The sequence below is a fragment of the Mustela nigripes genome, chromosome 7, assembly GCF_022355385.1.
Source record: "Mustela nigripes isolate SB6536 chromosome 7, MUSNIG.SB6536, whole genome shotgun sequence".
Taxonomy (NCBI): Eukaryota; Metazoa; Chordata; class Mammalia; order Carnivora; family Mustelidae; genus Mustela; species Mustela nigripes.
Window position 1 is genome coordinate 19,340,007 of NC_081563.1, and position 14,975 is coordinate 19,354,981.

The 14,975-nt window shown below is 38.2% G+C and overlaps 1 protein-coding gene across 12 annotated transcripts in view; it reads right to left on the reverse strand.

Moving 5' to 3' along the window:
• The window catches only part of DTNB (dystrobrevin beta), a 236,340-nt gene that overhangs the window by 194,428 nt on the left and 26,937 nt on the right, over positions 1–14,975 (reverse strand). For all 12 annotated transcript variants that reach the window (XM_059405271.1, XM_059405274.1, XM_059405273.1 and 9 more), the window contains 2 exons: positions 11,934–12,001; positions 3,448–3,528 (listed from right to left, as the gene is read on the reverse strand). In XM_059405271.1, coding sequence (XP_059261254.1) covers positions 3,448–3,528; positions 11,934–12,000 — 148 coding nt within the window. In that variant the 5' untranslated portion in view covers position 12,001. The remainder of the gene's footprint in view (positions 1–3,447; positions 3,529–11,933; positions 12,002–14,975) is intronic.

Sequence of the window (14,975 nt, forward strand, 5' to 3'; positions counted from 1 at the left end):
AATAATGAGATTTTACCATTTGCAACAACATGGATGGATGTAGAGGGTATTACGCTAAGTGGAGTAAGTCAGAGAAAGACAAACATCATATGATTCCACTTGTATGTTCACTTACATATAAAACGAAAGAACAAATAAAAATCAGAAACAGGTGCATAAATACTGAGAGCAAACTGATGGTTGCCAGAGGGAGGGAGAGAGGGAGATGGACAAAATGGAAAAAGGGGAATGAGAGATATAGGCTTCTCATTAGGGAATAAATGAGTCATGGGAATACAAAGGAAAGCACAGGGAACACAGTCAATGGTACTGTACTACACTGTACAGGGACAGATGGTAGCTGCACCTGTGGTAGAATCACTATGCTGTATACGTGAAACAAATATAACACTGTGTATACTTCAACTTAAAAAAGAAAAGAAAGAAAGAAATGGGGCGCCTGGGTGGCTCAGTCAGTTAAGCAGCCGATTCTTGATTTCAGCTCAGGTCATGATCTCAGGGCCATGAGATCGAGCACCATGTCAGGCTCTGTGCTCAGCAGCTCAGGAGTCCGCTTCAGATTCTCTCCCTGCCCCTCCCTCTGCCCCTCTGCATGCTCACACAATCATGCTCTCTCTCTCTAAAATAAATAAATACATCTTTTTTTTTTAAGGTTAAAAAAAAAAAAAACAATGCCCACTATCATCATTTCTATTGTACTCTGGGTCCTAACCAATATAAACAAGCAGTTATTAGCCATGTGAGTTCAGAAATGAAGAAACTTAACTGTCATTATTCAGAAATGACAAAATTCTCCACATAGAAAATCAGATTCTCCAGATAAATTACTAAAATTGATATTTGAGTCTAGAATGATTTTAGATGCAAGTCAAGATATAAAAGTCACTGCATTTCCATTACTAACAGAAAGTGAAATTCTAAAATACTATTTGTAATAGTAGCATAAATCATCAAAGATTTAGTAATAAATCCAATGGAGGAAGTGCAACATCTCTACCAAAAGAAAAAAAAATCTATAAATATAATTGGCAGAAATTAAAGACCTAAATAGAGAGATATACCATGTTCATAGAAGGTAATCTCAAATTGGAAATACGTTGGTTCTCCCCAACTTAACCTATAGATTCAGTGCAGTCACAATAAAATGCCACAGGGCTCTCCATTAAAAGGATAAATTTTACTATATGTAAATTGTACTTAAAAAAGAAAGATGGAAAAAAATCCCAGCAGTTGTTTCATTTTGTTTTTAGTAGAAATTGAGATTCAGATTTTAAAATGTATATAAAAATAAATGTAAAAGGCCAATTTAAAAAAGAAAAACAGAACAAAGTAGGAAGACTTGCTCTATCTGATATGAAGACTTATAAAGCAGGGCGCCTGGGTGGCTCAGTCGGTTAAGCATCTGACTCTTGATACTGGCTCAAGCCATGATCTCAGGGTTGGAATTGAGCCCTGAGGGGCACCTGGGTGGCTCAGTCCTTAAATGTTTGCCTTTGGCTTGGGTCATGATCCCAGGGTTTTGGGATCTCTCTCCCACTCCCCCTGCTTCTGTTCCCTCTCTTGCTGTGTCCCCCTGTCAAATAAATCAATAAAATCTTTAAAAAAAAAAAAAAAAAAAGGAATTGAGCCCTGAGTTGTGTTCCCTGCTTAGCACAAAGTCTGCTTAAGATTCTCTCTCTCCCTCTCTCTCTGCTCCAAGACCCCCACAATCTCACTCTCTCTCAAATAAATGAATACATCTTTTTAGATTTTATTTTTATTTATTTATTTGAGAGAGAGAGACACAGATAGTGACAGAGATAGCGAGAGAGAGCACAAATGGGGAGGAGAGGGAGAAGCAGGCTTCCTGCTGAGCAGGGGGCCCAATGTGGGGCTCGATCCCAGGACTCTGGGATCATGACCTGAGCTGAAGGCAGCTGCTTCACGACTGAACCACCCAGGCGCCCCATAAATGAATAAACCTTTAAAAAAAAAAAAAAGACTTATTATAAAGCTATAACAGTGGCTATTGGTAGGATAGACAAACAGACCAGTGGAAGACAAGAGTCCAAAAGCAGGTCCTCTCATATACAGAAACTGCTATGAACATTCTTTTATATTTTTCCTAATTTGTATGAGAAAGATTTTGGGACAGTGAAAAAAAAGAATTTTTTTTTCAATAAACAGTGTAGAGACGAGAGAACATGCATGTGGACAATACTGAAATTTTGCTCCTGCTTAAACTGTACACCCGCACACAAAAAATTTCCATCTGATTAAAGAATCATATGTAACAAAATAAAACTTCCAGAATAATGCATCTTTTACTGCACATTACTAATGCCAGTAGACTGGTTTCAGGCTCTCAACACTCCACACATAGACTACTATTTCCCAAAAATAATTACAGGAAGAATTATTAAAATTGTAGTTGTTCTGACAGTGGTTTTCAAACTTTTTTACCGCAACCCACAGAAATATATTTAAATCAACACACACACACACAGACACACACACACACACACACATTCTTCTAGATATAGAAAAAAAATACTTTTTCACAAAGTACTTTTAGACTTACCACATAATTTGTGTTCTGCTTTTTTTTTTCTTTCTGTTTTTCTCTATTACATGTTTTAAAATCTGGCTACAGCTCTTCAAAATTATTTCATGAACCATTAATCAGTCACAACCCATAATTTGAAAAACAATGCTTTAAGAAACCAGAGACCTCAGTCTAGGACAGCATGATAAACCCTCCAGAGAGAATTTTATGCTAAGGTTTTTGAATAACAGTTAAAGTAGGATGGAAGTATTTAGATATACAGAGACATGTTTGTAGTAAATGCCAAAAACCAGGACTAAAACTCAGGTTTTTCCAATTCTAAAGCTAATGTTCTTTCCATTATACAAAATAGTTCTTCATCAATACACACACACACGAGAAAAGTATAATTATTTTGTCATAAGCTAGTTTATCTTCATGGAAATTAAGAGAAAAAAGATTTTACACACACATATATTTTATTTATTTTATAAGTAGTAATTCTCATAGTGATTATAGAAAAGGCTGATTCGTGCTGTATTTATTTTAATCGAGAAAAATAACTTATTACGCCTCTATCAAAATATTGTTTTTTCTTGCAGAAGCTGATTATTGTATTAATTTTGTATAAAAGTTATCATTTAAAACAAGTGGGAAGGAGAAAACAATTCTCTTCACTTAAAGTTCATTAATACTCTGCCAGCCTCAAAACCAGTTACATTACTGAATTTTGGTAAATATTTTGAGAGACACACAGAGTAAAAGACGAGTTTTTTCCATGACAAAGCTTACATTCTAATAAACCCTTAAGACAAAAATAATTCAACCAACATTACAATATGACTAAAAGATACTAAAACCTTTTATTTTATATTACCGAGTGCACTATCCAGCTATCATAGAAATTAGCTGAAATGACTTACGGTTGCATCGTTTTTGTACAAATCGTAACTTGCAAGCTGTTCTGTAAGTTGATAGTCGTATGACATCAAAATTCTGAGCACCTGAAAAAAGTACAAACAGCAGATGTTCAGTGGGATTGACCCCCGCGTTTCTCAGCGCTAGGAAGTGACCATTTCACAGGGGCTGTGGGGCACAGGCCCCACGTCACACATCAACTAGGCCTTCTTCTGAGAAGACTAACGGGGTCAGGAAGCGTTAGGCACACTTTCTACGTCACCACTCCCAGCCAGCAGGTCTGCCTACATTATCCCGTCTACCAGCCAGACAAAAACCCTGAGGGAGAACACAACACCACAGTGAATCTTTCCTTCTGTACCTCTTCTTTGGGAAATACTAGGAAATCGGTGATGAGCAGCTGGGAAAGTCCCATCCCCGACTAACCAAACAGAGCACTAATCTGATGGATGAGACCACACGACATTTATTGGGCCATGTTCGCTAGTGGAGCGGTAACGACAGGAAAACGTCTGTGCACGTGGCACAGAACTCACTATTCAGATTCTTCCTCCAGTACAGTTAAGTCAGACTCGGGTACTGCAAAATGAAATAGGGCAAATACCACACAAGTCTAAAGCGAACTAGCTGAGGAAAATGGGAAACCCCACAAGCTCCAGCCTAGTTTGCGGGAAATCTCCACTCTGAAGTTCCAGGTGCTAGTCAAGAATCAAGTATCACTCTGTTTCCCTTTGTCATTTTTCTCATACATTTACCTTCTTCTGAAGCAGTCATCTTTCCTGGTTTCTATAAGGAAAATCCTCATATACTGCTCTAAGAATAGCCTCACTTTTTAAAAAAACTTCCCTTATGTAAGTGTCATGTCGATTTCCTGATCATAAAATGTGTTAGTTTGGCACATAAAAAATAGAACAGAAAGCCCCCAGTGAAGAAACTGATTATGTTATCCTTTTGGGTATTATGAACTAGAAAAGATGACTCCCCACTCCATTATCATTCATTTTGAGAACATTTCATTGTAAGAAATACACTGAAATGTCACTTTAATACTAGTGTCAGACATTATATTTCAAGCTTATCAAGAAATGGTACAGAGGGTCCTAACTAAACACACAGGCAGAACTCTAGTGACAGGGGGAGAGCCCAGTGAAGCTCCTGGACAGACAGGAGACAATCTAAAAATACTGAGTACCCAAGAGGTACAGGGAAAGGATAAGAAAGGATTAACCCTTCTTTCTATATCATGGTTCTCCTCATTCATGAGAATAGGATAAAAACTTCTATGGTATAACCAAATCCCGAGGAAAGCAAAGAGTCAAATGGGGGTTTTATTGTATCTGCTGTATCAGAAGCTTTTATCAGAGTCTCCTGGAGAGGAATCTGGAACCTTCATTCCAGAAAGTCCTATAATCAAGCTAGGTTTGGGAAACACGTAACTACCCAACTCAGCTTCAAGGTCTGGCCCGTGCAACTCTCAAATTTTACCTCACACTTACCTGCAATCAGTACAAGCTACATATAATTACCCAAACATGCCGAGCTCTCTCATCTGAGTCTTGTAAGTGCTACTCACAGCTCCAGCCCTTTCTCCATCACAACCCTGAACTGACTCAGCCTGCACATCGCTTCCTTTCAGTTCCCTTCCTGGACCCCCCGCGCTTCCCCAGTCATGGCTCTTACTGCCCTATCATTCCTTATTTCCATTTTCAGGAAAATAAGTTTCATGAAGGTAGAGACCATTTCATTGTTGTGTTGTTCACTATTATATGCCCCAAACTAGGACATAATAAAACTAGCACCTGAAATATTTATTGAATGAATAGATAACTGAACATTAGAAAGTTGTGTTGCTGATATAAAAGACTGATCTGTGGGGCACCTGGGTGGCTCAGTGGGTTAAAGCCTCTGCTTCGGCTCAGGACATGATCTCAGGGTCCGGGGATTGAGCCCCGCATCAGGCTCTCTGCTCAGCAGGAAGCCTGCTTCCTCCTCTCTCTTTCTCTCTCTGCCTGCCTCTCTGCCTACTTGCCTGTCAAATAAATAAATCTCTGCCTGTCAAATAAATAAATAAAAATCCTTAAAAAAAAAAAAAAGACTGATCTGCTTTCCCCAAAAAACATACTAAGCAAAGTCAAAATATTACACAAACTATACAATTTTGAAAAGCTAATACAAGGAGATGATAAAGGTAGTGGTGAAACCAACTCCTTTCCCTGTACAAACATGTTGATGCCTTCTTCAGACATAGCACAGGATTCCAGACTGCAGGCTAGGGAGCCACAGGATTCGGTGGAGGAGCTTGGCGCACCTACAGAAGGTGTAAGGCAGTAAGTATATTTTGTTAAAAAGCCATCTAACTTGATCCCCCCATGGGATCAAGGAGATGAAGAGAAGAGAAGGAGAAAGAGAAGAGGTAACAAACCTAGTAAATGTAAAGAGAGTAACTTTTCTGAATTGTCTAAAACCTTAACAACCACTTTTTTTTTTTTTAAGATTTTATTTATTTATTTGACAGAGAGAGAGAGAGAGCACACGCGAGAGAGGGAACACAAGCAGGGGGAGTGGGAGAGGGAGAAGCAGGCTTCCCACTGAGCAGGAAGCCTGATGTGGGGTTCGATCCCAGGATCATGAACCGAGCCTAAGGCAGATGCTTAACAATTGAGCCACCCAGGTGCTCCTTTACAACAACTTTTAAGAACCAAAATGTTTCAAGAAAATAGGAGTCTGAATAAGTAACAAAAATAAACATAAATGACTTCCTTGTTTTTTTTCTTGGCTGTCTGATTAGAAATCCTGGGGACCAGAGATGAAGCCAGAAGTCCCAACAGAGAAGAAGGTACAGACCACAGAATGGTGACTCTTTCAGTGGGTGAACTAGAAAGAAAAGGGGAAAAAAATCCCACAAAGGGAAACAGGAACACATGACTGGCTCCACCTCAACTTAGATTTAAGTTTTTAAAGCAAATAAAGAAAGTGATAATCAAATAGGTTAGACAAAAGAAAAACTGATCATACGAAAGAATTCTTAAGTCTAATTTATGATGTTAAAAAAGAGAATACTAAAAATAGCATGTATTGGGGCACCTAGGTGGCTCAGACATTAAGCGTCTGCCTTTGGTTCAGGTCATGATTCTGGGGTCCTGAGATTGAACCCCACATCAGCTCCTTGCTCAGCAGGAAGCCTGCTTCTCCCTCTCTCACTCCCCCTGCTTGTGTTCCCTATCTCACTGTGTCTTTCTCTGTCAAATAAATAAAATCTTTTTTTTTAAATGGCATGTATTTCATAAGGGAGGTGCTCTAAAACAGTCTCATATTCCTGTATTGCTTTGAATAAGTTGTAAATGTTGATAAGCTCTGGATTTCATTTTAATTGATGTTAGACTTTCTCAGCCACGAAAAGAACAGAAAAAGAATATACAACTCACAACCAAAAAGAGGGAAAAATGGACTGGAAGGAAGGAAACTCATTTTATCTAAGGAAGATAAGAAAGGAAGAAAAAACAACAGAGAAAGGACACAGTTGAAGCACAAAACAAGATGGAAGAAAATGTGAAATCCCTCTATACTCATAAAAACAATTAAACAGGATAAATTCTTCAGTGAAAAATCAAAGACAATAGTTGTTGTTGTTAAATAATCTAGCTTACACTGCTTATAGGAGAGATACATAAAACATAAAGATCAGGGGAGCCCGGGTGGCTCAGTAAGTTAAGCATCTGACTCTTGACTTCAGCTCAGGTCCTGATCTCAGGGTCATGGGATCAAGCCCCATGTTGGGCTCCATGCCCAGCTCAGACTCTGCTTAGGATTCTTTCTCTCCCTCTCCCTCTGCCCGAGAGAAGAAACACAAGCAGGGGGAGTGAGAGAGGGAGAAGCAGGCTTCCTGCTGAGCAAGGACCCTGATGTGGGACTTGATCCCAGAACCCTGGGATCATGACCTGAGCCGAAAGCAGATGCTTAACGACTGACCCACCCAGGTGTCCCCAGTACAGCTATATTAATAACAACAAAATAAACTTCACAGTAAAAAGCATCACTAGAAAAAGAGTATACCTATAAAAGAAATAAAAAATATTTTTTAAAAAGAGTATATCTTCATAATATTCAATATATTCAATATCCTAGGTAGATGTAATATTTTAATACATGTGCATCTAAGAACAAAAGGTCAAATCACTGACAGAACTAAGGGATAAAAAATTAAAGTCCATGATCAAAGCAGAGATTTTTAATGACTTTTAGTAATTAACTGGTTCAAATCATTAAGAATAAAAACGGTCTGAATAAAACATATAACAAGTTAAATCTAAATAATGAAGAAATCATACACATTATTTTCAAGCACACATGGAATATTTACAAAAACATATAACAAAAAATATTAAATTCAAAGATTCTAGAACATCCTTCATCCTCTGACCCACATACTAATTAAGCTAAATATTTTTTAATTAAAAGTCATTCATTTGTGGGGCGCCTGGGTGGCTCAGTGGGTAAAGCCACTGCCTTCGGCTCAGGTCATGATCTCAGGGTCCTGTGATCGAGTCCCGCATCAGGCTCTCTGCTCGGCAGGGAGCCTGCTTCCTCCTCTCTCTCTCTCTGCCTGCCTCTCTGCCTACTTGTGATCTCTCTCTGTCAAATAAATAAATAAATAAATCTTTTTAAAAAAAAAAAAGTCATTCATTTGTAAATTTAAAAGCGTATTTCTAAATAATTCCTAACAGAAGTTAGAAAACACAGAGAAGTGATCACGAAAATGGCATCTATCAGAACACATGAAATGCAAAAATAGAAAATCACAGGAAAGAAGTTCTTAAGTGCTTACATAAGAGGAAAAAAGTCAGAAAATAAATGGCCCAAGTTACCTAACATAAGAAGTTGGAAACAGAACATCAGAATTCCCGTAAGTAAAAAGAAGAAAGTAATAAACACAATAGCACAAAATAATGAGGCAGAAACAAAGATACACACAGAGGACCAACATAGCCAAAGTTCCTTGAAAAGACCAATAAAACTGACAAAATTTTGGAAAAGGAAAAATAAAATCAGAATCTCTGAGCTGGGAGGCCTGGCATCAAGCCACTTGGTCGTAGTGAATAATCCTTTTAATGTACTGGTGGATCCTACTGGCTAATATTCTGGTGAGAATTTTCGCATCTGTGTTCATCAAGAATATTGGTCTGTAATTCTCTTTTTTGATGGGGTCTTTGTCTGGTTTTGGGATCAGGGTAATGCTGGCCTCAAAAAATGAGTTTGGAAGTTTTCCATCCATTTCTATTTTTTTTTGAACAGTTTCAGGAGAATAGGTATTAATTCTTCTTTGAATGTTTGGTATAATTCCCTGGGAAGCCGTCTGGCCCTGGACTCTTGTTTTTTGGGAGATTTTTGATGACTGCTTCAATCTCCTTACTGGTTATGGGTCTGCTCAGGTTTTCTATTTCTTCCTGGTTCAGTTTTCACTACGACCAAGTGGGATTTATTCCTGAGCTGCAAGGTTGGTTCAACATCCACAAATCAATCAATGTGATAAAATACATTAATAAAGAAAGAATAAGAGCTATAGGGTACTCTCAGTAGATGCTGAAAAAGCACTTGACAAAGTACAGCATCCTTTCCTGATCAAAACTCCTCAAAGTGTAGGGATAGAGGGTATATACCTTAATATCATCAAAGCTACCTATGAAAAACCCACAGCATATTGCACCCAAAACTGTAAGCTACCTAGGAATAAACCTAACCAAAGAGGCAAAGAATCTGTACTCCAAAATCTATAAATTACTCATGAAAGAAATTGAGGAAGACACAAAGAAATGGAAAAATGTTCCATGCTCATGGATTACAGGAACAAATATTGTAAAAATGTCTATGCTACCTAAAGCAATCTACACATTTAATGCAATCCCTATCAAAATACCATCAAATTTTTTCAAAGAAATGGAACAAAGAATCCTAAAATTTATATGGAACCAGAAAAGACCAGAGGAATGTTGAAAAAGAAAGCCAAAGTTGGTGGCATCACATTTCCAGACTTCAAACTATATTACAAAGCTGTCATCACCAAGACAGTATGGTACTGGCACAAAAACAGACACATAGATCAATGGAACAGAATAGAGAGCCCAGAAATAGACCCTCAACTCTATAGTCAACTAATCTTTGACAAAGCAGGAAAGAATGTCCAATGGAAAAAAGACAGTCTCTTCAACAAATGGTGTTGGGAAAATTGGACAGCCACATGCAGAAGAATTAAACTGGACCATTTTCTTACACCACACACAAAAATAGACTCAAAATAGATGAAGGACCTCAATGTGAGAAAGGAAGCCATCAAAATCCCTGAGGAGAACACAGTTAGCAACCTATTCGACCTCAGCCACAGCAACTTCTTCCTAGAAATATCGTCAAAGGCAAGGGAAGCAAGGGCAAAAATGAACTATTGGGACTTCATCAAGATCAAAATGTTTTGCAACAAAATAGTCAACAAAACCAAAAGACAACTGACAGAATGGGAGAAGATATTTGCAAATGACATATCAGATAAAGGGCTAGTATCCAAAATCTATAAAGAACTTATCAAACTCAACACCCAAAGAACAAATAATCAATCAAGAAATGGACAGAGGAGGGGCGCCTGGGTGGCTCAATGGGTTGAGCCGCTGCCTTCGGCTCAGGTCATGATCTCAGGGTCCTGGGATCGAGTCCTGCATCGGGTTCTCTGCTCAGCAGGGAGCCTGCTTCCTCCTCTCTCTCTCCGCCTGCCTCTCTGCCTACTTGTGATCTCTGTCAAATAAAAATAAATAAAATCTTTAAAAAAAAAAAAAAAAGAAAAGAAAAAGAAAACAAACAAAAAAAATTTTAAATACAGTAGTCAAAACCATCTTTTTTAAAAAACAATATAGTGGGGACGCCTGGGTGGCTCAGTTGGTTAAAGCCTCTGCCTTTGGCTCAGGTCGTGATCCCAGGGTCCTGGGTTTAAGCCCCGCATCAGTCTCTCTGCTCAGTGGGGAGCCTGCTTCCCCATCTCTCTCTTGCCTGCCTCTCTGCCTACTTGTGATCTCTGTCAAATAAATAAATAAAATCTTTTAAAAATAATAATAATAATAATAATAATAATATAGTCCCAAAGAATGTACAACATCAAGAATAAACCCTCATGTAAACCACAAATTTGGGGTGTTACAATTTGTCAACACAGGCCATTTGTTGTAGCAAATGTACCCTCTGGTGGGGTGGTTTGTTAACAGGGGAAATCGTGTATGTGTGCTACGGGGAACTTGCTATACCTGCCTCTTAGTTTTACTGTGAACCTAAAACTGCTCTAAAATAGTGAAGTCTTGGGATGCCTGGTGGCTTAGTGGGTTAAGCCTCTGCCTTCAGCTCAGGTCATGTTCTCAGGGTCCTGGAATCGAGCCCCGCATCGGGCTCTCTGCTCAATGGGGAGCCTGTTTCCCCCTTGTGATCTCTATCTCTGTGTCAAATAAATAAATAAAATCTTTTTTTTTTTAAAGTGAAGTCTTTAAAAAAGTTATGGATATACCTACAACAAGTAAAAATCTATTGATTACCCACTGAGACTAATAAAACAGAAAGATCAGTGAATTCAAAATTGCCCTAAAATCAACCCAAAACTTAGATGGTAGAATCGTATAAGGCTGGCAAAAGATGACTTTTACATCCATAGAAGGTAATAATGCTGGAGATCTGGGGTGATGTTGGAGAGGAGAGAGGAGAGCTTTGAGCAGCAGACACCACTGTCACCAATGCAATTCTTCCTATGAAGAAAGAGGGGAGACAAGAAGCCATACTCCCCAAACATCTCCAAAACTGTCCATACCCTTGAGTTTGTTACAGAGAAAGGCAATTTGTCTGAGCTCTATGTGTCAGAATGATGCATTCACGAAGCAGCAAACCCAATTTTTTACAGAATACCCATTTCCGACGCCACAGTAGTACTCTACCCTGGTTGTGCTCTCTCTCATGGTCACGTTTATTTACTGAAAGCACCCCAGGCACTTCTTACTATCAGGATTTGTTTATCAACAGGTTTTCCTTATTTTGTATGTTTCCCCTCACCAAAATGTAAGCAATATGCAAGAAGTCAGGGACTGTGTTCTGTTCTCCCCTTAACCCTAGCACCTAGTACAGTGCCTAGAATATAACAGATCTTCAATAAATGTGTTAAAAAATTAATGAAAATAAGACCCCTATGCTGAGCCTTGAATGGTAAGCAGGAACAAGGCAGATGAAGGTGGGCCCCACTGCATAAGCAAAGGCCCAAAGACGGCAAATGCGTGATCCGTATGGAGTCCGCTTGAGATTCTCTCTCTGCCCGTAGGCCCACTTGCACTCTCTCTTTCTGTCTCTAAAATAAATAAATCTTTTTTTAAAAAATGGAACATGCTAATGCTTAAAGTTATGACTTCATCAGGAAAAAAAAGAAAAGGCATCCCCACACATACAAACAAGGAACACAGAAGCTCTCAGGACTCACGCATTTCTATGAACAGCTGCCTCTTCTCGGCCATGGTCTTCCGCTTATTTCCACTTTCCTCAATCATCCTATAAACAAAAAAAGATACAATAAACCACTGCAATTTGATAATTCATCCAAGGGCTTATCATTCTGTTATGAAGAGGTACAGGGAACCAAGTTGTATATGCATTTAAGAGACAATCAGTAAAAATAAAGCAGAAGCCCGATACAGAAAAAGACAAGACACTGTCCCTTTATTTACTTGATAGCTTCTAAAATATGACAAAGTCAATAATTAAATGAGCTCATACACTTGCTTCCTGTGCTAAAAATATGGGGCTATGTCTTATTTCTAACTTTGATTATTTTCTCTGCTAAGTCCTGGATTAGTTGGGACACAGCTTCCCATAACCCTACTGTTTTACACAGATAAACATGGTACTAAATATAATTTAGAAAATAATTATAATGAAAGGCTAAACTAGAGAACATAACAGTTATTAGCATATACACAAAAGACATAAATAAAATCTTCTATTTTCATAGTAAACAATATTGAACAAAGAAAGTATTCATACCCGGGGCGCCTGGGTGGCTCAGTGGGTCTCTGTTGGTCAAATAAACAAATAAAATCTTTTAAAAAAAAAAAGAAAGAAAGAAAGTGTTCATCCCCAAACTCAAAGAACTCCTAGAGATAATTTTTTTTTCTTTTCTTTTCTTTTTTAAAGATTTTATTTATTTATTTGACAGAGATCACAGAGATCTCTGCTGAGCAGAGAGCCTGATGTGGAGCTCGATCCCAGGACCCTGGGATCATGACCTGAGCCTAAGGCAGAGGCTTAACCCACTGAGCCACCCAGGCCCTCCTTGAGATAAATTTTTTATCACACAGTAATAGTTCAGGTTGACACACATAGGCTACATCAGTCTCTCTGTTAAAACTCTGCCCATGTGTTACCTCATTTAATCCTTCCAACAACCCTAGATACTGGCATCATTATTATTATCCCCATTTTATAGATTAGGAAACAGCCTGGAAAAGAACACTAACTTGCTTGAGGGTACAACTTAGAAGTGGTAGAGTCAATTCCCACCCTTTCACTAAACTTCTTACATAATCCTTGCTTTCACATGCATGCTGCCAAATCTCCACACTTAAAAAGCTGGAGAACAAAAAAGCCCATTGCACAGACCCTACTGATGCAAAATCATTTCCGCTGAATTTTGCCTTATTCTGTGAATAAAAAGTATCTAGACAGAGCATAAGCCAAACAATTTCCCTAAGGAGATTAAACTTATAAATCATGGAGTGATTTACAGCACAGTCTCAAATATATTAGAATCACAAATTAAATGATGACTACACAAATTACACATCCATTAAAACAAGGTGCCTGGTAAAGGTTTAGTTTTAAATACATCCTAAAGAAAATTTAAAAATTATCATTCTACAACTAATATTTTGATAATTAAGACCAATCTTTTCCTAAATCATTGATGTATTACCAAGTAGGCTTTATAACATACATGATGGTAACTTAACAATTTACCTCCAAGAGAAAAAAATTTTAAACAGGAAGAAAGCCAAAAGACAAAGCAACTAGAAGCAGCAAAATGTAATGAAAGGTAGGTCCTAAAGAGAAAATCAAGGGTTGATACCAGTAGCCTGTAATTACAAAGGAAGGAAGATATTTAAAAGTTTACTGCCTCCTCCCCAATCTTGGTCTCTCACTAGGTAATACAAATTTTAAATGCTAACCATAGATTCAAAGGTAATATCATAATATCTATAATACAGCTCATCATAGCATTTTTCTACTTTTCGCTATTTCTCTACACCACTTTTTTCTTTTTTTTTTTTTATTTAAAGATTTTCTTTATTTATTTGACAGACAGAGACCACAAGTAGGCAGAGAGGCAAGCAGAGAGAGAGAGAGGGAAGCAGACTCCCTGCTGAAGGCAGAGAGCCAGATTCGGGACTCAATCCCAGGACCCCGAGATCATGACCTGAGCCAAAGGCAGCAGCTTAACCCACTGAGCCACCCAGGTGCCCCTACACCAGTTTTTTTCAAAGTAGAGCCTAAGAATTCCTGGAGATCTCTAATTTCTTCATGACAATTTTCTAAATTTTGTCTTTATTTCCAAATAATCTCAAAAAATTAATATAACTATATTCTGGATCATTGAAATGCCTACAAAATTACAATGCTAAGACAAAAAATATCAACACTCTATAAATTTAAGGAAGACCCAAAGTTTTATCATGTTCAGTATGTCCAGAAACAATACAAAATTCTTTGGCAAACAACCAACCAAGAAAATCTTAACTCACAAGGGAAATGACAATCAACAGAAGCTACTGATAAGAAGACAGATGTTGGAGGAACCTGATAGAGAATTTAAAGTAGCAGTTAGGGGCATCTGGGTGGCTCAGTGGGTTAAGCCTCTGCTTTCCCCTAAGGTCATGATCCCAGGTTCCTGGGATCGAGCCCTGTCATCAGGCTTTCTGCTCGACAGGGAGCCTGCTTCCCCCACCCCCCAACACCCCCGCCTGCCTCTCCACCTACTTGTGATCTCTGTCTATCAAATAAATTTTTAAAATTTAAAAAAAAAAAAAAGTAGCAGTTAGAAAAATGCCTAAATTAGCAATCACAAACATTCTTGAAATAAGAGTTAAAATCTTAAGTGTTAGCAGAGAAAGAAAAGATATGAAAGGAACCAAATGGAAATCTTAAAACTGAAATATACACTCATTGGGGGAGGACTGGATGGACTCAACAGCAGGACAGAAATGAGAGAGGAAAGAGTCAGTAAACTTTAAGATATATCAAACAGAAATTATCCCATCTGAAGGGGGGGTGGAGCAAGAGAGAGGTTTTGTTTGTTTGTTTCTTAAAGGAATAAAGCTTCAGGGACTGAGTGGACAAAAACAAAAGATCCAACATTCATCATGTACTCAGAATCCCAGAAGGAGAGAAAAAGGAGTGTGGCAACGTGGTGCTACACAATACATGAAGACATACTAGCTGAAAACTTTCCAAGTCCAGTGAATGACATACC